The sequence below is a fragment of the Triturus cristatus genome, chromosome 9 (genome assembly GCF_964204655.1).
Source record: "Triturus cristatus chromosome 9, aTriCri1.1, whole genome shotgun sequence".
In the NCBI taxonomy this organism is placed as follows: domain Eukaryota; kingdom Metazoa; phylum Chordata; class Amphibia; order Caudata; family Salamandridae; genus Triturus; species Triturus cristatus.
This window is the reverse complement of record NC_140592.1, coordinates 760,285,682-760,309,784: the sequence shown is the minus strand read 5'-3', so window position 1 is coordinate 760,309,784 and position 24,103 is coordinate 760,285,682. Positions and strand designations below refer to the sequence as shown.

At 42.7% G+C, this 24,103-nt stretch overlaps 1 protein-coding gene across 8 annotated transcripts in view; it reads right to left on the bottom strand.

Annotated features, from left to right (window-relative positions):
* The window catches only part of DAAM1 (dishevelled associated activator of morphogenesis 1), a 579,575-nt gene that overhangs the window by 264,190 nt on the left and 291,282 nt on the right, over positions 1–24,103 (bottom strand). For all 8 annotated transcript variants that reach the window (XM_085626090.1, XM_085626094.1, XM_085626087.1 and 5 more), the window contains one exon: positions 16,390–16,479. In XM_085626090.1, the coding sequence (XP_085482216.1) occupies positions 16,390–16,479 (90 nt within the window). The remainder of the gene's footprint in view (positions 1–16,389; positions 16,480–24,103) is intronic.

Here is a 24,103-nt window from a genome sequence, read left to right as displayed (position 1 = left end):
TTTGGCTGTGAAAAATGTATTGTGGGACTGCAGGAGTTCTCACCACATGCTCTGTCTAACAATAATGTGAGAGGGATAGGAAGGGGCGTTTGTGATCCTTCAGCGCTATGAATTGTATTCATAAAGCACTCACTTCTATTTAGGTCTATTAAGCCAAGCTTCCTGCAGTCTTATGACTCGGACTGGCGTTTATTTCATTTTTTTTCCACATCGGAATTTATCTGCCTGGATGAACTTCCTCTTATTTTTATCTGGGTTAAAATGTACTAACATTATCACTAATCAGTCTCACTTTCAAGAGAACATTTCTACTCGGCCACAGACCAAAAAGGGTCTTGACAAGTTACGCAGAGACTTAAAGAAGCCTCCCTGGTCAACTGAGGTAAACCTAGAGCTGGTCTCAAGTATGTGACCTTGTGCACTGGTCTCTCCACTCAGTCAAGCACATGGTGCCTCTGTCAACACTTAGAGAACCTCCCGCCATCAGATCTGTATTCAAATGTGTGGTGATAATGTTCAGATCTGGTATAGCCAACGCACCCCAACCAAATCAGAGGATACGTCCATGATGTACTGACAATTCTTTCTTCCCATTTTTTCCCCCCCGCAATTAGTTAGATTTTTCTAAGCACTCAGCAAAATACAAAGGGGTGTTATGAAACTAACAATAACACGTAATCTCCCCATAAATGAAAGTGTCCTTAACTGGTGCTCATGAAAAGCGCTGCTGTTGATGATTAAGTGCTGGTGCTGAGCACCGGAAACCACCGGCTCAAATTAAGCACTGGTTTTACTACCACCTTTTTTCCAGACAGCTTTGAACCGAGGCCAGCTCTCAAAGGGCAGCTTATTGCTGGACTAATGTTGGTCTGGCTTCAGTCAGATATTTCCAGTTTCAAATCAAGGTGACGTTGTAGAAATCACAGTTGTCTAAAGAATTAAATGAATTATCAAACAAAAATGATCTCCTATCTCCAAGCAAGAGGGTTTGCTTATCTTAGTCAAATATTGCAGCATTTCTATTGGCAACAAATGTCAGGTCCTTTTATAAGTGAATTTATTAACCTTGAAACAAACAACGGACAAAAAATTAAAAACTCTGGTAGATAGATCTACTACTGTTGAGAGTTTTAGCCCGATCTATGAAAAACCGTCAATTTTGACTAAGCAATGGCATGTGGTTCATTTATACTTCTGGGGACGAGGTGGGCGGACGTGGGATGTTTACAGATGCACTCTTTCTGATATGTACTGTCCACGTGATACCCTTAAATGGCAATAAAGTTAATTTAAAAAAAACTCTAGCACTGCAAAAGATGGACATAACCTGCCATTGTCTTTTCTTCGACTATGTTGCCCGAAGCACAGCGGGAGACCCCCTGCCACCCACAAGCCTACTGTGCATTGTAAAGTCCTTATGGAAGAAGCCATCTTGAAGACAACCAGAAGATTCCTTTGTTTTTAGGTTATCATGAACTTCTTACAAAAAGTTTTAGTGAAAAAGAGGGTGTTATGATACGGATGATGTTAACTTGTAAGAAACAACTTTAATCCTAAGAGAAGACATCTGGGGGTGTTCTTACAGAGCTTTGACAACAGATTATGTGTGAAAGAGACTAAGTAAATTTGCTTGGTCAATTTATGAGGTAGGGACTTCTTGCAGGTTTACTTGAAGATGGAATACAGTATTTTCTGTTCTGGCTTGTCATGGGGTAATTGTTAGATAGGCCATGTCCTCTCAGAGTGGGGAAGATGCAATACCAGTTAAGTACATCAACGAGTATCTTTTCTTTCTATAAACAGTGCACTATTTCGTAACACACTCCTTACAAGTGGGAATTAATCTGTTTTAACTACGTCTAATATTGGAAGACAGAGGAACTAGGTATTGAATGAAAATGTAAATGCACAGTGAAAATGAAGTCAATAGCCCACACTTCCTCCCTCACTCTTACTATTATTTCAATCAAAGATATCTATTGTTAATAAAAGTGCACTGCAAAAAAGTTATCTGCATAAAACATTTTGGAGCAAATATGAGAAAATACAGAAGTGCACCAAAGTGGGACCATTATGCTGGTCTTTCCACTAGTTACAGTAACTCCTGGCGGTTCCCAGGCCTCGAAAGCTACAGCGAACAAGAAGTAAATGCAGCATGTCCAGAGGACTTTCATGCTCAAACGGCCCATTGTCGAGCAAGCTCCCATTCGACAGCCTTAGGATTGCTAACAGATGCAGTTTTTGGCTTTGCGCAAAGAAACACATTGGTTAAACAAAAGAATGTGTTGTGATTGGACCAAAAGCGGGAATTACCTTCCTAGATAAGAACTACAAACGCTTCCTAGCAAAAAGAAATAATCGCAGCCATGTAAAACAGCGCACAGGCTACACATTCCCATAGGCAGGCTTACAATGGCAGCCGTACAATTCAACATCTGGAAGAGGATGCCATTCAAGTGCTGCAACATCAGATACAGTATGGAAGCTAACCAGGCAAAATACAAATTTGTTCTTGGCTCCTTAAAAATAGTTGGACAAAATTCCCAACCTCTTCCACGACTCAGTCTTCCGCAAACCCTTCAAATGACGTCCATACTAGCAACAGCACCACATATCAACAGACTGTTTCAAAAGTGAATGACGATCACGCAAAGGTATACATTTAAAAAACACACACAAAGCCCTGCCAAGGTTTCCTAATGTTATCGAGGACAAGTGTCTGTGTTTAGCTAGTGAATAACTAGGTTAAAATTACAGTATAGGCTTCATCTGATCAGAATATTACAAGATGCCCACAAACCATCCGCCCCGCATAGTTGAACACACACTTGCAGCACGGATTTTGCAACGATTCACAAAAGGCAACTCCTGGTTTTCGATTGGTAGACTCTGCTTTCTTTCACCTGATGGAACGGTCTAGGTTTGGCTACCACCCCTTGGCACACAGGACAGAGGTCGACAGGTATTGTAGCGCATTGTATCCTATATACAGTGTATTACTACCACTGGCGAGGGTGGCTCCTAGGTGCTGCCCTCTACAGGTCGGTTACAAGCCTATGAAGCCTGGCATGAATGGCTGCCAATGTGTAGGTTTAAGATGTGAACTACGTGGAAAATATTTTGTATCACGCATGAGAGACTGAGTAGAGCCTGTGCTGTGAGGTAAAACTTAATCAGTTGTGGAACTGCCCGGTCTTTACAGCCCTTTGGAACTTTGGGTGATTAGGAACGTCCCCTCTAGCTGCAGAGACAGTTCCAGATTTTGGCTGTCTCAGCTGAAAAGGTGGTCCCACCAAAAAGTGGCTTACTGAACTAAGTGATAATTAAGATTCGTGGCAGTCTTAATCCAAGGACCCTACTTTGGTGGTAGGTTCATAATCTTCTGCAGGAATACAGGCCGGCATGGTGGAGAGCCAAATGAGTGATGCAGAGGGCCTTGAAGGAGATGTGTCAAGCCATTGACAGCCAGTGAAGAGTTTGGAGGGAGGGGAGATGTGATCACATTATGAAGGCGTACTAGCTGCCTGACTGCCACATTCTGAATAAACAGGAGTCTGAAGAGCTGAAAGTGAGGTGAACCTAGGGTAATCTAGAGGAGAAGAGATTGGTAACCGGTACCATGTGGGTGAACCCAAGGTGTGTGAAAATAAGACACCAGATCCTCATGGTGGAGGTAGTTTCTGTAACCTAGAGAAGAGGGGAGAGATCAGTGTCCATGACTACACTATGGTTCCTTTTTTTTTGCTAGCAGCAGCCTTGGGAGATCACAGCTCCAGGGGCTTTTTGACAATGGAGAGCTGCAAGGACCAATTTCACCAGGCGAGGTGTTGAATAACTGAAGCGCTGAGCTCTGGGGAGCTGCCATGAGAAGTCCAATGATTCACTGCTAGGACTCATTATTTGTGCATCGTTAATTTACAGCAATTTCGGCCTATTCTCTTCCACCCTGGATGAATCTAAGGCCTTCAAAAATTATGTGGCCACCATTTCGAAAAGTCCAATTAAATGCTGATATCAATATCTAGGTTGGCAACCCTTCCAACGTATTAGCCTAGGCGCTCTACAACTATGGTTGATCCAATTAACTTAAGCAAGACCCAACTGCGGGTACTCACGATGGGCCTTGAAGTCATTTACACTTATGATCCTCCCTGCAAACCTGGCATAGTTATTCTACACTACATTCATCTGTCATCCAATTCAGTAAGGAATCAAGCCAGCAGTGTCCATGGTAGAAAGAGCGAGTCATGATAAGGCACAGAAGAGGAACGGTCTCTTTGAGCACAACCCTAGACGATACAGTAGCTGTAAGTGCTTATAAACAGCACAAAATATGGTTGAAAAGGTGGGTTTTCAGCTCCTGCCTTAAAAGGGAGGAGAAAATGAGGTATGAAGTATAATTTCTGGCAGGATATTAATCAAGATACTGGATTCTGTAGGCAGAGAAAGCAGGCCTTCCAATTTGTTTTACTTTTGCAGCGCTCAGTTTCTAGACTGCTGAAGTAATGTTATTGCACTTGTAAGTATGTGTAGGGTATGAACCAATTACGGGATACTGAATAGCATCCAAATGCATTTTATTAGTGGGACTTACACACTTTACTCATTGGCAAACTAACAAATCTAAGATATTTAATTCTGGTAACACAAGCACCTCACAGGCCTGTCAACATTCTTAAAATGTTGCTAATCGATGGCACACCTCATGTTGTGAACTTTTCAATTTACCATGGTATCAAACGCCCACATCTACAAACCCCCTGCAAACCCCCCCCCAACAAAGGTGATCAAACAAATTATCCCCTGGGAGAGCCAAAATGTAGTTCATACCCCTTTCAAGCTACTGACTATTCCATCAATGCTAAAACATACAGTACTAATTCAACTTCACGATAAAATAACACACACAGCCTGGAACCCTGCACCTTGTCCAACAAAGGGTCACTCAATGATATGTTCTCGGTTTGTGGCCAACAGGTAACTTCAAGCATGCCATAAATAAATAATATAGAAGCGACTGCATTCAATCGGATTTTCACTTGCCATATGACACAGAAATAGCCTCACTTGCCATTTTAGAACCAATACCACGTGTGCAGGACCATGCATGGCCTGACAGCAGTGGGCAAAACTCTATATACTTTTGTGCCCTACATCAGAAAAGAGATCAAATTCGAAGTTTCACCCTGTATGGTCCATAAAGCTGGAGCGTTGTCAGGATAGCTACATGACACACATTATCATACAATTAATACAAACTAATACCAATGGGAATCATTCAGATATATGTGGTCATCCTGAAAATCTAGCATTAATTCATCCTTCGTGGACCAATGTCACATACCCCAGTCCAACTCAGTACAAGCACAATCCACAACCAAGAGGCCTCACTACAAGAGCTGCTGCTAACCGGTCACCAAAACCAACTCCCGGCATCATGCAGAAAGCATGTGGGCACCAAGCATAGCCAGGTCTTCAGCTTCTTGCGGAACTCAAGAAGTGAGGCAGAGGCTCAGATGTGTTTAGGGAGGTAGTTCCATGTCTTGGGTGCGATGTAGGAGAATGAGCGGCCTCCAGTTTTCTTTTTACGGATGCGGGGATAGTCTGCAGGGGAGAGTGAGGCAGAGCGTAGGTGTCTCGTGGGTTCGTGAAAGTGTATGTGGCTGTTCAGGTATTCTGGTCCTGTGTTGTGTAAGGCTTTCTATGTGTGCAGGAGAGGTTTGAGTTGTAATTAAAGAAGTCCTAACCTTGGTTACAGAATGTACCACCACAGAAGGGTGGGGAATGTTCCTGGACACAGCAGCTTTAGAATCTTCCATTTCATGAGCAGCAGTCTGAATTTTTGAGGTTCCTGGTTTTTCGGGTCAGTCAGACCTGGCTTGGCAGTCTGGTCTGGACTGTTCCTACTGTAGCAGCACTAAGGCTGATTGGCATTTGGCTGGCTCTAAATGGAGGTGGCACAGTGGGCAGAAAACAATGGATGAAAATTCTACCTCGAGCGATTGCCAGTGGTTAACACAAATTGCAAGCAATCCTCCGATCAGGGTTTGTGTTTGATATAATGCCCCTTAGTTGCTACGGGTATACACAGATGCATGTGCTGTGCTCACTCCGATCAGGGTTTATGTTTGATAAAATGCCCTTAGTTACTACGGGTATACACAGATGGGTGTGCTGTGCTCACTGTGTTACTGGAATCAAGCTACACCCCACTGAAAAGGCCTAAATTAGCCAAACACCAGTCTTGGGTTGCTTGAGTTCTGATCCAAAGTGGATCTAGCTTGGCAATTCAGGATGCCCAGTTCCTACTGGGGTGAGACCAACACTGATTTGCATATGGTTGGGTCTAATCTGAGGATGCATGGTGGGCAAAATACTGATGGGTTGAAATGCTACCCTGAATGACTGCCAGTGGTTAGACGAATTGAAAGCATTCCTCCCATCACCTTTTATGTGTTCAAAAGGGCTCCCGTCTGTACTTCAACCTGCTGAAGTTGTAGGTGGGGTTCTCAGAAAAATTCTGCATCCTTTCAGTGCTATGTACCTGATGTACATCTTTTTAGCACTGGATACTTTTATCAAAAAGCACAATTTAGAAGATATTAAATCTTTCAACTTTTAATAAAACACCAACATATTTTATTAAAAAATCCAAAACAAAGTTCTAGTAAGTAGTTCCTGTTGCAGAAATATATTTTTTCGTAGACTACAATTAATAGTGAAAAAAAATCTAAATACTTTTACATTTCTTAGAATATCTTGAAGAAGCACAGGTTTCAATCTGATATAGGTCTCATTTTAAAGAAAAGCAGGATTTGTTTTTTAAAGGAACGTGAGTTAGTGAAATACTTGTGTAAGGGCAAAACAGGGTCCAAGGCATTGCAGCAGGTGAGGGACTGGACACCATACACTCTGATAGAATGTAAGCCATGAATAGCTATTTACCTTCGAAGGTAACTAAATGATACTGTTAGACCAAAGGCCAGGGAGATTAATCCAAACCTGCTAAATGAAGGATGACACAGCTTGTAAAAGTTCAAGGCATGAATTTGGCAAAATACAAAAATAGTTCATTAAACCAACATTTACCTTACAAAAGTAAAAGTTTCACTGGGACTCGAATTAGTATTACCCTGTGAACAAAACTGAACATAACTAACTACTCGTACTGATTACAAAGTGAGGTACCAAGGACACCATGAGACTGCCTCGTGGTCCCACACAAGCTTCTCTGTGTCAACTAGAATTAAGTAAGAGGGTGCCTACAAGGGATTTTGTTTCTGTATTTAATTCAATAGTTATTTGTACAAGTTACTTGCTGTTCAACCCTGATCAGTGATGAACTAACGATTAATCAAACAAACAAAACAAAACACATTTATTTTTTAAGCGAACAATTTTCTCGCAAACATAGAATGGAAATACACGGGGCGTGCCTTTCTTCAAAAAAGCATACATTTAATATATATATATACACAAATAAAAACAGGGGAATATAATCCGAATCAACCGAACATAGTGCTAGAGGTATGACACCTTAACCTTCAAAGCAACTATGTGTACATCTATTCCGTATGATGACCAAGGAAAATGATCTGAAAAGAACAATAAACAATTCCTTAAAACCAACGAATGAGTGAAGAAATAGATGTTGCTGACCCAAAGGAGTCAGGTTAAATGGAAGCGTATTCTGCGACCAGTATTGTACGTACGTGCTCAGATGAATCATACAGGCAATAACTAAAAGCAAGTTTATCCAATGAGGTCTTCGCATCTGAACAGTAGCCGGTTTCATGCGAAGTGTAGAGTCACTCTCGGTGTAAAGTTGCCTGTATGATTTATCTGAGCACGTGCAATACTGGTCGCAGAATACGCTTCCATTTAACCTGACTCCTTTGGGTCCAAATCCTTCCAAAGAAATTATAGAAGAATATCTTTTGGTTCCATATTCAACCTCAAATCCTGAAGATGGTCTGACGGTCTAATTGCCAACACAGACCGAAACGTCGACAGCAACATCTATTTCTTCACACATTCGTTGGTTTTAAGGAATTGTTTACTGTTCTTTTCAGATCATTTTCCTAGGTCATCATACGGAATAGATGTACACATAGTTGCTTTGAAGGTTAAGGTGTCATACCTCTACCACTATGTTTGGTTGATTCGGATTATATTCCCCCGTTTTCATTTGTGTGCATATATATTAAATATATGCTTATTTGAAGAAAAGCTCGCCCCGTGTATTTCCATTCTATGTCTGCGAGGAAATTGTCAGCTTAAAAAAGAAATGTGTTTTGTTTTGTTTGTATGATTAATCGTTAGTTCATCACTGATCAGGGTTGAACAGCAAGTAACTCTTGTACAAATAACTATTGAATTAAATACAGAAACAAAATCCCTTGTAGGCACCCTCTTACTTAATTCTAGTTTCATCGCCCAAGCCTCCAAGGGTACATTGGATTTTCCCACTCTTTTGTTACAATTCTCTGTGTTAAAGCATGCACAGAAAGAGAAGTGTACACAAACTAATAAAACCATCGCTGCTGAAATGAAGCAACTACGATCTACATTTGCACCCTAAAGGAAAAAAAGATTTTTCTTTCAAAAGAGGCAGATGCGGCATTTAAGCAAAAATATTCGGAACATTTCTCAAAACAAGTAACAACACACACAATACTTTCGCAAATAAAGCAAACACTTGCCAAGTTGATCAAATATTCAAACTCTGCCAGAAACTTTAATGATTTTTGCTCCAGCTAACTGGTGCTGTGAGAAGCGGGTCAGAGAAGTGACATTTCGCAGTGTTATGGATTTGCTTGACGGAGTGCTTCCTGAGACATATAACGAACGCCTCTCGTGTGACCAGCCCCGGCCGGGGCCACCTGGACAACTGTAGGAACTCTCTCCCAAAGGATAACAAATGTCAAAGATGAGGCGTTCCGGCAGTGGGGCGAGGGGAAAGTTTATTCTAAATCGCAAACTACCTTTTAAGGTGGGCTTTGGGCTCAGCTATACGGAGTTTGGAGACGAAGTAAACACTGCTAAGAAAGCAGAAACAGAGCATCGAAACTGTGAGACGGGGTTTCTGCGGTTTGTAGAATGCAAGCATTTTGTGGATTTGGGAGTAAAATCCCAAACAGACGTGGCAGATATCTATCTGCACGTTCTGAACAGCTCTTCACTCCTAACTGCTTCTGATGTAAAGCGTGCATTCAATGCAGGTTGCATTTTATCGTATGATTTGAAAACGCAGTCATTTGATAAAGAATGCAGGATAACCATAAAAAACAAAAAACCTGGATACAAAACACCTATATCAATCCTACAAAATACCCTACCCATTAAAAGTAATGGGTCAGGCGTTAGGTTTATTCTGAGCAGAACAATCCATATCTCAATGGTCTTATACATTGTAGGCAACAATCCTGCAAAGTCTGTGGAGCGCAAGGACATTTGCTAGGTTTTCCTCCCAGTATTGTTATATACACCATCAAGCTGCTGCAGACATTTGTGAATGTTACAGAAACATATTTTGCTTTCAAATGATGCATGTTTTATCACCGTGCAGGTTTTTTCTTAGTTTCAGATTTTATTTTAGATAACTATGCCATGGACTTACTGGAGTAACTCTGCACTGTTGTCTGTTTCGTGTGTTCAGTGTCCGTTGCCAATTGGAATCTCTCCAGTGAGTGACTTGAACATGACGCTATGTTGTGTTATTGCGTGCATTGGTGTACACGAAGTGTGCGTCATTGTGTGAGCGCGAGTGTCACTCAATGGTTTCCGTAGCCTGCTCTCGAAGACATGTCATTTGTTCCTATGTGATTAAGCGTGGCCGAGATGCAAATTTAAGTACTTCGTGCACTCGTGATGGGTATGCAGCAGTATATAAATAGTACTTTTGGAGTATCCCAAAGGCACCTTGGGACTCACAAGAGGTAAAGGTGCTATACGTATACCAATATAATACAATTGAGCAAGGCTAACGTGAAGTTCACTGCCTAGCCATAAGAGGTCTGTTGAGGACTAAAGGGTTAGGTAAGTAAGTAGGCTTGGCCATTTTGCTTCTAACCACATTAAAAAACACTTACCGGCTGTTGTAAAAGAAGGATGACAGTTCAAAATGATGTCGTATTCACAGCACTGTTAGGCCACACCCCTGGAGTAATTCCAGAAAAACTGCCTGACCTACAAACAAGCTTGCAGCCTGTAAGTCTGCACAAGTAGAAGAAAGGGCTTGGGGGCAGATTGTCACATGGCCACAACTCTTACCACCTGGGGACCCTCCACTCAGCTTGTACCCGGACTGCGATTTCTGGGACTACCAATGAGCAAACTTGTCCATGCCACCCTTCTGCCCAACTCGGCTAGATCTTTTTGCATTCAATCACTCGTCAATTGCACAAATGGTGCTGCTAGTCTGCGTTTGGTCAAAACTTTCACTGGCCGACTACATGCCACGACCGACCGTGGCATATGCGTGGACGGACAACACAGATCAAGCAGCAGTCTGCATACAGTTTCTTAAGCCCAGCAAGATTCTTACCTTTTGTAATCTCCCCACCCTCAAAGCGCCAATACAATGATTTACAAAACTCGTAAAGGAAAGAAAAACAAACCCCTGAAAATGGCTTCTAGGAAATTTCCTCAAAAACAATGTTGTCGCAATGAGCAATTTGTTTGAGGGACGTCCATATGATGCAAGACTATGGAACAGAAAATTTGACTTGTAGTTTTTGTTGATATTTCTGTGCGCATGTATAGCACGGAATCAGTCACTGGAATCTCACTTTTGGGAGCACAGAATAGCCAGAGTCGATTTTTTGGAAATGTGCAGTCAGTCGGAATGTGCCTATTAATGTGTCAGCTTTACCTAGTTCTTTTTTGTGTTCCAAAGACTTTATTGGCATTTAAATTACCATAGTAACAGTTCAAAGGTGCAAAGGTCTTGAGTTATAAAAGATGCATAACATAGTACAGTAATTCATTGTATTACAGTACATACATCATAATATGGGTACAATAGTAACATATTGCGACCCAATATACTATAGTACAGATAGTATAAGACGGGCATGAACAGCAGGGCCATATAAGACGAAATAATTGCTACTGATGTTGAAGAGTATGATATTGATAGCCACTGGAGTCCCGATTAGTATATACGAGAATTTTTCCAAATAACAATATGGTAGAATATTTCTGTGCCTTCTAGAATTTCTTTTAAAAGAGCTATTTCTAGTTATATGAGGGAAATGTCTGTAGTCATGCACAAGGGTGTCTCCATATAATCAGACGCTTTTCCCACAGCAAGGTATTAGGTACGATAGAGACACTGTCAAATGTATTTTTTTTTAAAACATTAATTGCGAGGGGCAAATGTTTTTCTTAGGCGTGCTCCACTGGTACTCCTGGATTCTGGGGTTGCGGTCTAGTTTTCAATCCACCTGCTTCTTTCTTCCACTGGTCTACACTTCCTCTCCATTTATGTCACTCATGCAGCTTCTTTTTCATCCCTGCTTTCTCCCCTTGTCACTATTTTTCCCATCTTTATTTTCCTCCTCCTTTATCCCTTTTCTGCCTCTTACTCTAAACCAATGTGAAATGATGAAAAAGCAAGTCCCCAACTCCAACAAGCATTGGCATAGCCAATAGGTCTCGCCTATTGGGACCTTAGAAGTGTTTAGCCATGCAACAGTTGCATAACTAAATACTTAGAAGGTCCCAAAAGCGAGACCTTTTGGCTATGCCAAGCGGCTGCGAAAGTGATAGCGATCAAACATCAAAGCGGGCGTGCGGCCGCAAAAGTGAAAGTAATCGCGGTAAAGCGCGTCGCGCGCGCCTGTGCACATGCACTGTAGCTCTAGGCTGGCCTGGTAGCACTTTTTGGAGCCCTCTCAAAAAGTCTCGCCAGACCAGCGCATGCGCTGGGTCAGGCGAGACCTAAAAATGAGTGTGGGTGCCCAACACTGAGGCAAATTAAACACTGGCTAGATGACATTTTAGAAACATATTTTATGTGGTCAATCGTTTGCGATAAATATGTAAGCTTAAGTGCCCTCCCGCAAAAGCAGTTCTTTCTTATTTAGGAAAGCAGCAAAGGGTCAGCACTTCCCTAGAGCCCAGCTTCTTTCATGGATTCAGACTCTCTTAGGATACATCGGAGACAGGTGACCACCCCCCCACCCCCTCCACCCAGTCCTTTAAATCTCACTGCAAGAAAAGCTCAACACGGGGGTGTCTCAAACAAGTTATTTATGGAATCTGACAACCAACAGAGAAGCCTCAACATCCTACCTGCCAGGTTATCATGCATTTTTTTCATAAAGGTGTAGGAAGTGGGAGAGATTAGCGCGGACAACTCGGTGTTCACCCCAAATATTCCATGAGTTGCACAGGAAAATGAAAGAGACCAGACACAAGATGCAGCGGCAAGTGGGAGCCCCAATAAAGCTAATTAAGGCAAACAAAAATGTAGAAATCTGCAGAGCTAGCCCACACTGGGGCCTGTTTAGCAGCCCAGACAAATACAGGACAAATATAGCACATAGATGTCCTCTTCTAAGCAAGGGAGTTACACAGAGCCCTTTTTTCTGCCACGCAGTACCCAAGAGTCACAGCTTCGACCAATCCACTCACCGGCCAGCTTCGATGTTGCCCTCCCGCCGCTGCTGTACTCTCACAATTCATGACCACCATGGTGGTCTCTTCCCGCTTCCTAACCACGTCTCCGGTCCTCCACTGACCGCTCCTGACTACACGACTCTTAACACTGATCCCTGCTCAATCAGTCTCTAGCTGGCCCTCAGATGCAGCCCCTGTAGACTTTAGAACCCTATGATGTCACAGTTGGGGGAGCTTGTGATGTCACCAGCGTCGAGTATGACGCTCCTGAATGCAGGCTGCTATTGGCCCACGGATGTAAAAGCTATCCTGGGCCCCTCAAAGTAGAGTTTTGTGTAAACTCGTCTCATTCAATAACCCTGATTACATAGTGTTTGGTGCACATGAAGGGGGGGCACAAAGATTTTGCCCATAAACAGAAATACACGCTTACTTATAATGAAACAGTTTCCTTTACCTTTCACACGGAGTTGCCATACCATCCCATGGTGCCACAGGACTAAAGCTATATTCCACTTTTAAATAGGAGTTGTTTGAATGGTGGACTGTAGGTACCGCCCATCATAAGCTCGCAAAGCGCAAAGTAGGCACTTCTTGTTCCAAGTAGCCATGACTTGCCATTTTATAGCACAGAGTACCTATTCTTGAACGTTTAATAACCTAATGGAGTTTGTAACTTAATGCAGTTAGAAATATATTTTGCACTCCTTATAGCAACCTTACCTTGAAAAATCACCTGACTTTACAGGCAGACTAAAACTTGGAACACAGATCTTTGTAGTAGCTGCATTAACCCGCTGATCTATCTTACCCAGTGCTTTCAGTGGGATGAAAAAAGGGGGGGTCCTCTCCAAGGGGCGTGGCTGATGTAATTAGGGCATGGCTGATGTAATTAGGGCGTGGCTTAAAACAAGCAAGCTAAAAATCTATGCTTAACATATATATATATATATATATATATATATAATACAACAAATAACATTACACCTACAACAAGCCAGAAGTATTGGCTTTGCCGATGGTTGTTAGTTGCATAAGGTGAATAAGCAACAATTATGGCTTTGTTGCATAGAATACTGAAAATGCTTCAATTCTGAAATGATGAGACTGTGATAGAACTAGAACGAGTCTCTTTGAAGTTACATCACAGGCAGTGAAGGGTGGCACTGCTGCAGAGTTAAGATTTTTTTTGTTCATCCTGAGGGTGAGGAAAAATGGAAAGCCCGATAGGGATCCGTCTCAGCAGCTACTTTTTAGAACTGCCAGTGCTGAGCACCGGCAGGACCCGGCCCACTTAAAGCTTTGATCTTACACGTTGGATTTAGAGCTTGGTACGGACAGCCCAGTACTCAACACCTATGAAAGCAAACCGTGAATATCGCCCCTAGCCAAAGTCACTGATAATGTGATGTCCGTCTGCCAGAGGTCTCGCTCAATGCTAAAATGGATGCAACGCTCACGGCATGTCGTATCTTACTAGGGGCTAGGAAAATGGAACAGATGTTTCTTTCTTACCTCTTTTTCCTTGTGGAACCCACCACCCTGATAGAAAAAACTGCGTCACTGATTCCACTTTCAATAATCCTGAATGAAAACCGAGGGCCTATGCTTGATACATGCATTGTGACGAGGGTCATATGTTATGTGTATTAGAAAAGAAAGTACGGCTCAAGAATCTTCATAATTAGGTTTGTCTGAACTGCCTCAACATATTAAAAGCTTGTCTGCAGGGTACCATCTTTAAACTTGGCCTGGGCACAATTTTGATTACGCTGGAGTAATTTTGGCAATTCTGCATTACTTGTTGAGGCAGAATTACCAATATTTACACAATTAGTCCTCTTTGCGTAATTAGGAGGTGATAGTCTACCGCAAGAGCACATTCCCGTTTTGCAGCATTTAGTGCCGCTTCTTAGCACAAAAAGCACCCTTTCGTCCATTTTGGGTGCGCAGGGGCTTTTTTGTGCAAAGAAATAGTGCTAAACACAGAATTAATCTTCCCACGTGATTCAAGTGTAATCTCACAGAATTCTTAAGTAAGTTTGCCTAATTATGCTACACTGAAATACGCGAGTTACATCCACCCTACTTAAAACAGCACCCAACATTGGCATAAGTTTCAAGGCCTATCAAATTATTAGCCCTCTACTTCAGATCTACAACCAGGACACCAGAGATGACCCCTACAAGCACAGGACATAATTTATTACATGATCAGCACCCTCTTCAAAGAATACTTCCTTTTGCAAAAGTGCTTTGACTTAAGTATAGTTAAGATTGCAAGTCGACACAAGTTCCTCATTCTTCCATTCAAACCTCTGAAAAGCGCTTCAACACCTCATCAGGGGTAGCAAGCGCATGTAAATGCAAATCCTTCCCTTGTCTATCCCCCCACTACCCTTTTTCAATACAAATAACAAAATCGCATGTCCACCACTCAAATTAATTAATTTCATATTCCCCTATTCTAATTTCCCCACTAATCCTGCTTGGGTTCTGGAGTAGCATGCTATCCGCCAAAAAGCATTTCAACACCCCATTAGGGGTAGCAAACGCTATATAAATGCAAACCCTTCCCTCTTCAATAACCCCACTAGCCTTTTCAATCCAAATAACAGACTAACATGTCCCCCGCTCAAATTAATTTCATATTTCCCTATACTAATTCACCACAAATCATTTATGGATTCCGGAGTATTGTGCTACTCGCTGAAAAAGCACTTTGACGCCTCGTCAGGGGTAGTAAGGGCTATATAAATGCAATTACACTAGTCAGTCCTGTCCATCACCTTGACTGGATACCACAATATCCCAACACCCTAGATCAACCCATCACCCATGAACACGCTGGTTATCCCACAAGGAATGTATGTGAAACTGAAGAAGGTTAGATTGAAGAAATACAACACGAAGACTTCACAATGGCAACATTTTCTTCTTATAGAAAGAAAATAATTACGAAACCATACTAAAGGAGGGCATTGCAATCAAAATGTCATCAACCCTAGCCTTACCTTCCGCCCTTCTAACCCCAATAGTGACACTAATGCTACATCTACACTGAAGTATATTTCTTCAACCACCCCCACCTCTACATATTCCCCCACTCTACAATTACCTGCACGTCTTCTACTCTACTCCTAGAGCAACATCTACCTCAAGCACTCCACCTAGATTTATACACACACCTGCATGTCAAAGACAATTTATAACACGTTCCTGGTTTAATGTCAATTAACTGTTCTTTTTTAAGAAAAAAAAAATCTAAGATGTAATTTTTTTTAATATGCCTTACTTTTTATTTGTTATTACCCTCTGCTACTGTCTTCTACTACATCTCCAGAAAAAGAATCTCCTTTGAGATACTATAATGACGTTTCCTTAATATGCTTTCTTAATTTTGACATTGTGCTTTCCCTAAAGTTGATCGATTTTCTTTTTTCTACCCCACCACCCCAAGATCTGCCACCTCCTAGGGAAACTTCAAAAGTCCCCACGCACTTCATCTCCAAGCATCCCCACGGTGGACCTTAGGAGCATAAGGAAACTCCATGAGATTCCCTTTGTCTCCAACGTATAACAATATTATTGATGGAATTAATTTACAATGCCCCCTTCATCACCCTCTTTCAAATGCTGGCTTTCAGCTATCATCCACAACTAAGTGGATAAGTGAGGCATTTGTCACTCAGCTGCTCAAAACATAAGGTAATCCTCACACAAAGTTAGAACCTCTAAATAAAGTCTTACAATTAACAAGCTTACCTTTTTCTTGCTGCAGTAGATCTGCCATTTCTTCTCTGCAGGAAGTGCAAACATGGCTTCCCTGTGTTTGTCTGAGAGGTCAAGTTCATCCTAGGGAAAGAGAACAAAAATTAAGTTAAGAGGGTCAAAAAGATGGGAACAGTTCAGACAAACAAAAAGTGTCAGAGTCATGCCATGTTTTGACAGTAAGTCTACAGTTCAGGAAATTATTATGGATTGGTGTCCCTTTAGTAACCTGAGAACTTTAGGTAATCAGAGAACTATACTAATGAAAGGCCCCTGTGGAACTTCTGGTTCACATCAACAAACAATATGAAGGAAGGAATGTGCGTAATAATCTCTACCACTGGCGATCGCTTGGGCTGCATTCCAATCTATTGTTTTTAGCCAGCTATGCCACTCTAGACAAAGACAAGCCACGAGCACATCATTGCTGCTCAAAATTTTAAGAGTCTAAACCAAACTGCCAGGCTGGTTCTCCTCCAGATAGCCCTGAGTAGTTAGAAAACTGAGATTAGTTCAAGCATTGCACCCATCAGCTTTTTGTTTATTTCAGTACGATGCCCCAAGGGCAACGGGTGTGCCCAGCCGTGGGTCCCATGCTCACTGTTCCACAGGACTGAAGCGATACCTTACTGAGGAGGTCTAAATAGACCAAAACCAAATCTGGCACTGCTTGTGTTCTCTTCTGGAGAGGACCTTGTCTGGAAGTTCCAGCTGGCCAGTTAATACTGGAGCACGACAGACTGATGTGCAGGTGGCTGCCATCTGGTCAGAGTGGCACAGTGGGCAAAAAATGAAAGATGGACTGGAATGCAGTTCCAAATAATTGCCAGTGGCTGAGATGAATTCAACCATTTCACCTATGACCATATAGGTCTGCTCTACAGAAGTAACATTAACTGTCACTGGAAAATGTCAGTGTCAGAAGCAATTAATAAATTGAGTTTCAACACACTCCACAGTTAGAGTTCTTCTATGTCTTGGCACCCAAGAAAATGCTGGCATTTCAATAGTAATTAACAACATGAAATATGCTACAAGTAACTACCAACAAGAACTCACTATAAAATATGTGCTAAGTAGGGAACTAAGTTCAAAACTGTATATTTTGCGCACAGTCTATTCATGCACAAAGTGCAGGACGAACACGTTTCTTCAATATATATATGTACCTTTAATCAACTGTATGAAACATGTGGTCAATTGTGTCTCTCAGGGTCCTCTGTGGTGGGCCAACTAGTCAAATATCCAATGATGTGTTGTTTTCTTGCTTCAGGGGACAAATAATCCCAGCAAAATGAATAGGGAACTCAACAGAGTACATAAGCTTATCTAGCGAAGCTATTACACAACAGAGAAGTAACTTTAAACGCTTGGAGGTGGAGGGAGGGGTAGAAAAGTGTGTGCGTGCATGTGTGCATAAATGATCATGTGAAAACATGGAGGGGTCTCTATTGACAACTAAGATCATGATGTAGAATTAAATGACGGGTAGCTGAAGAGTCAGTCGATATGGTTGTTCATGGGAATGGCCACGGCTTTTGTAACTGTTTGAACCCCTGCTGTATACAGCATTCTTGCTTGTGAGTATGGCAGATGACTGACAGTTCACTGAATGAAGATTGTGTCTGGAGGCTTAAGGCCGTCCAGTTGATGAATGGCTTAGAAGACCACAATGTCCTCGATGGGTTAACCCCTGGTTCTATCCTGAACAACAGGGCACGAGAGAACAAGAAGGAAGGTGGTGTCATGGGCCAAGTGCAAAGAACCACTCAGAAGAGTAGCCAATAATTTGGAATGAACTAACACACCATTTGGCGTAAAGCAATGCACAAGTCTAGTCCAGCAGATGAGAAGTCGATGAATTAGACAAGAGGCAAGGACATGACGGAGAGGACCAGTCTTGATCCTGATCCAGTCTTGCCTCCTTTCATTACACAGGCAGGGATTCCGGAGTCAATCTGCTTTTGGTAGTCAGTGCAGGGAGGATCCTGGGCTCTTCACTTGGTCTCTATTGTGTGAAACTGCAACCCTCGTGAGCTTTACAACTCTTACTGCTTGCAAAGGAGGAACTGTCACAGGAGGAGAAATGCTGGTACAATGAGGCTGATGTGTTATTCAGTCGGAGAAGTCTGTATTATAGCCACGGGTTGTTTCCCATATGGAAGTTGCATGTCTCAGGACTTTTTATTTCTGTATTTGTCTGTACGAAGGAGGTCTGTAAGAGTGCTGTTGTGCAAAATAGTCTTGAATCAGCCAGTGCTCAAGCTCCTGTGATGCCATCAATAGAATGGTGGTGAAGAGAATGTGAGGCAGTAAGAAGCTGGAGGCAGAAGAGTCAGGAAAGCGAGTAGGATTAGGGGACAAAAAATACAGACTTTTACAAGTACCCTTGATAGAAGCCTTTGTACACATCGACTCCGAGTTGAGGTAAAAGAGGCACTGGCATTGCATTGTTTGCATGAAGCGTAGTCAAAGAAAGACTACTCTACAATAATAGGAGCAGGGAAAAGAAAATTGTATAAATTCAGCTTTAGAATCACCACAGTCATATGGGAAATGAATATATCCTTCACGAGGAAACCGATGTAATCACCAAGATCTGGTAAAAGAAGCAGTGGCGGCTGCTTCAACAGCAAAGTGGTGTGCAACGCAAACGCCGGGGTTGAGGTGGCAGCAGTGTAGGGAGGAAGGGGAAATAATACAATTGAAACACTTCCCTGCCGCTACCTCAGTGCTCCTCTCCCGAGGCTAGGCAGACTGCACAGGCTCCCAGGGGCCAATCACAGCACTGCTCTCATTATGTTAATACTGGCATGAGAGCAGTGCCGTGATTGCCCTGAGTGGGCTGACTTGACGCTTGCTCAGGTACAGGGAGTCTGAGCCCTTTCTCCACCCGGTTGTGCAACACAGCTGGGTTGGAGAAATGTAAGTGCGCATGTCGGTTTGGCCGTCTTAAGACGGCCGGGAAAACCGACATGCGCACTTACAGTGCATAACTCTCCTCCTCCCTGCAGCTGAGTGATGCTCTGTCAGGATGGCCAGCCCCAAGCCTGGCAATTAGCTCAGTAAGAAAAATAAAATAATGATAAACTGGTTTTATTATCATTTTATTTTTTAAGTGGGGCGACGCTCCTCCACCCCCTGAAAAGAAGGTATTACCGGAAGTATCTAAGTGTTCTATTACATGCTCAAATAGAGTTTCCAGAATGTGCGATGGACCATCTGGAGGGCACATTGCTCAAAGAATGTCCTCATTGAGTTTCAGAAGCAGCATGAATTCAGTGTCCTCGTCCTACACAGAACAGCAGGGGTCTGAAATATTTAGTTGCCAAGTTTATCTTTATTGACCCAAACCAGATCCAGTGCAATGTGTCATTATCACAGGGTAATACAGGCAGTGTCCCATGGGCTTCAGGTGAAAAACACTGGTATTGCCAATGTAAGAGTGACCATGCACAGCCCGGGCTGTCCAATGGGTTAAATAGAGGTTTATTACAGCAGGACTCTGCCGCAGAAAGGAAAACAATAGCATAGACAGTTTCTAAACCGGTGCATAGTTTACAGCACAGACTATATGGAGAGGCTTGAGATTTAAAATATCTACACAAAGGAGGGACAGAGAGGTATGGGGTGATACGATTAAAGAAAAAAAAATAAGAAGCAAAATCCTGGAGATAACGAAAGCATGGTGAGAAGAGCACTTTCGGCTGGCAAAGTGAAATTGAAAGTTTCATAGTATAAAAAAGAAAAAAAATTGCAGTGCATGTGCAAAAATGGCATTGGATTTTGAAAAATAGTCAATTTCTTCAAAGAATGAATGGGTGACTCCGGAGACCATATCCGTTTTGTATGAAAACAACCGACAGGAAACTGGGAAGGACAGATTAGCCTACCCTTACCTAGTCACATTTAATTTTTTTGCGGATCTTTCAATTCGAAAACGTCATTCCAGCCTTAAACAAAAAAAATCAGGAGACCTAGAACATGAAGACATTTTGGGGGAAATCTCAGGCTCCCAGAAACACTAGCCACGTGGACGTCACCTCAGGGTGCCTTTTGCACGTGGCAGGCGAAGCCCACAGCATGCGTCCAGTAAAACATTATCAGTTCCTAGACAACTAAAACAGCTTCTCTGGCTCATTCTCTCCAAGAGATTAAAAACAGATGATGTGCAACAAAAACAACCCTTTGAAGAGCAAGTGGAGGTGCTGGTTCCCTTTGTCCTATTAGTAAGGTGGGTGCTATAAATCAACATCAAACGCTTTTATCGCCTGCCTGGAACTCTGCCTTTGAATGTTCACTCCTGGAGCTAATGAAAGGTTCCGGGGTTCAGTGTTGCAACAGCCAAAGGCGTAGACTGTTTTATTATTAACGTGTACTGTACACATTTAATCGGTTCCTCACATAATGCAAAGGAGGTGAACGGGTTACTTATCTGTAACCTCTGTTCTCAGTCGTGGTATTGTCCGTACATTCACTGGTTACTTGCAGGGAAGTCCATACATTATTAAAAGGCTAGGGTGTGTAGGCAGGTGAGGAGGTCTTAAGTCGGCCCCACTGACTCCTGAGTGGGCAAGGCTCCCAAACCCCAGTCCTACAAGTAGCGATGCACTAGTTGCGACCCAGCGTGTGGAGGTGGGCACCGTCAGAGCCATGCACTCCATCACAGCTCTCGGTGGGTAGATTTCAGGCCAAATGCCAGATACTGTCGGCCATGCATCATGAAATCATTTTTTGGTGTGTATTTTGTTCGATCGTGATAGGAGATACACATCCTCTAGATAACAGCTGTTTAACTTCGAGCCACGAGGACTACGATTTATGACTTTATAGTGTAATCCCCGACTATGTCAAAGCGTTTTGCTCTATTTCATTTTTTTTATTTTTTTTTATACCAGAGAATGTATTAACACCTTAAAATTCATACCATCAAACAAAATTCATTACATACTGCATACAAGTGACATAGACAAAAGGCGCAAAGTAGATCGAACATGTCACAGCCGGGAGGCCATACCATTTTATTAGCTCATCTTGACCCGCCACCATCAAAACAGGCCCAAGGGCAGCAGAAGGTTCACCACTGGTCCTCAGGTACGACTCCGCTTCCTCCGCTGCTTGCAGAACCTCGAGACCCCCATATCAAGGCTTCAGATATCACAGAACTGATACCACCACTTTTTACAGTGGGGGGGGGGGGGGTCTTTTTCCAAACAGCTCGAGGCTATTAATAACCTCTCCAAGGCGACTGCCTCCATCACTAGAGCGGTGTAGTACGGATGGGGTGTCGCACAAATCCAAGTACAATAGCATCGGTGTTGGCTCAATACAAGTACCAATCATTTTACTTATTTGCAGAGTTTAGCTTTATTTCCATGCAGGCTCCCTCATACGGGCAGCCTAAAAATCTAACTTGAATCCAACATTCCTATACCTAAGGTGGGCACTGGCGCTCGGGATCTACTGCAGCCGATATGTCTCCTATGGGAAACAAGGTGTAACCTGCTGCACAGCCTGTATTCGAGGCTTTTGATGGGGGTCTTAGGTTTAGATCGGACTTTCACCCTCCAGCGATTTTTTATTTTTTTTTTTTAACCAGAAAGCAGCTCGAGTACACTCTTTCCCTGATTCCTCTAGTGCTTGTGGACTTTCTATCAAGTACCTCTTTCTTTGTTGCAGGTGCTTCTCTTGGACCATCTTGGTTAGGGGTGTGAAGGTCTTTTTTAGTACAAATTCCAAAATTTGACTTGAATGTACTCTACTGTGCACCTACTAGTCAATCTTGGTTTGTGCCGCCCCTGAGGACTATTAGAGAGCAGTCCTATTCTATGAGAACAAAGGGACAAAGATTAGCCTTGGCGTCAGGCTAGATCCATGGTAGGCCAGCATTTGTACCAGATCCAGCTCCTAATGTTCTGTGCTCTCTGGCAGCATTTAGGATAACCACTCCGATATTCGATTGTCTAGTAGGAACATTCTTGATGATGACTTGGTAATCAACATTGGTCTGGTTGGTGCCTAATGAAAATTTACAAGTGCACAAGACAACTGCGCCTACCAAAAAAGGAATGTGTCTGTCTGTAACGCAACTGGTGCTCGTGTAAAGCACTCCGATACCCTTGGGTCAAGTTTGCGCTATATAAAACTCCGGGGGAAAAAACTGATGGATGGTCCCAAACTTTAGTAGCTGGTTCCTTGTGGCAGACTAACTTGCAAGGTTTTTTGCTGGACATCTGTGAGAGGTTTTTGTACCACACCCTTGCTCAGGGTGGATCAATAAGGGTTACTATGCAACTTCCCACTTTTTTTCCTTTGAAAACAGACAATGAGTAGTATGGGGAGGTACCATTGGGTGTGAAGGCAACCTGGAGTTTTAGGATCTTTAACTTGGAATGTCAAAACAGAAACTTCTCCTGAATAATTTCGCTCTGCCTTGTCACACATAGCTATTTGCAGTTTGCTCCCAAGCATACTACGGCTGTGCATGAACCCGGCTGTTCTTAGGAAGTACACCGAGCCATCATTCATGGATTCCATTCTTAATCTTTATTTTGACTAGCCAGATTAACCATAAAAACAAATATATTGAATCTATACAACTGAGCAAACAAACCCTATTTAAAGAAGTGTGGCATCTGAACGCAGGGATGCAATAGTGAGGTCTGTAAATTAGAAAGGCGTTTAAGACCGTGCTCTCGCGGAGCTGTGGAAAAGCGTGGCACCCTTGTATTCAAGGTAAATCTCTCATCTGGCATAATTGTGAATAACTTAAGAGTCCCTTTACCAGAGTAGCAGTGCGCCTCAATATCGAAGAATAGGGTGTTTTTCCTGTTCAGTGGTGTCTCCAGTTGAAGCACATCTCACTCAGAGTAACCATATACTTATCGGAAATTATAAACGTTTTCCGACGGATCACCATTGACGGAGGGGAAGTGCCCTAAGCCGGCACTAAGCAAACTAAATAAGGTCTAGGGGTGAAGAGGTAACCAGCGTAAATCCTGGCAAAATGAGGTAGAGCGTAGCTGAAGTTATGCAAAGAAGTGAAAAACAAGTAGCATTCAGCAGAACAGAATTTAAGGGGGCAAGAAAATAGCAAGTAAACCACCATGTTACATTCAGAACCGGTGAGCGGTTCAACCCGCCGCAAGAGTGCCCATGCACAGAAGTAAAGGACTTGCACATTTCCTCAATGTGAGCTTTAGGCAAGCGTAAAAAGTTAATTTTAATCTCCTCAGTGTTACGACAAATGTATCTGAGGGGGCTGGGGCGGACGGCAGGAAACAACAGGAATCACTGGTGTCTGAAGAGTTGAGTCACAGGAAACGAGTGCACATATCCATTCTCTAATGGCACATGACCGCTGTTGTCAGAATTGACTCTTGTTGTCATAGAGGCGGATTTACATCCTCCGGGCTGACAGTACCTTCTGCAGCTACATCATGAAGATGCAGAACCACCTAGGAAGGAGTATCAATGCACAGATCTCTGCATTAGACCTAGGGAGGGGCCAGACATGGAAGGTCCCACTTTGACGAATTAGACCGACTGAGATAGAAGAGGGGAGAACCCCTGCTGGAAAACAACAACCTATCCTCGCACTAATGGACAGAGACTGAAGAGGGTATGAAGTTAAGATGCATGCACGAGCAAGGATGCCTTGTCTTTTTGCATGCGACACAACAAGTTCCCTTGTCCCCCCAGATAGTCA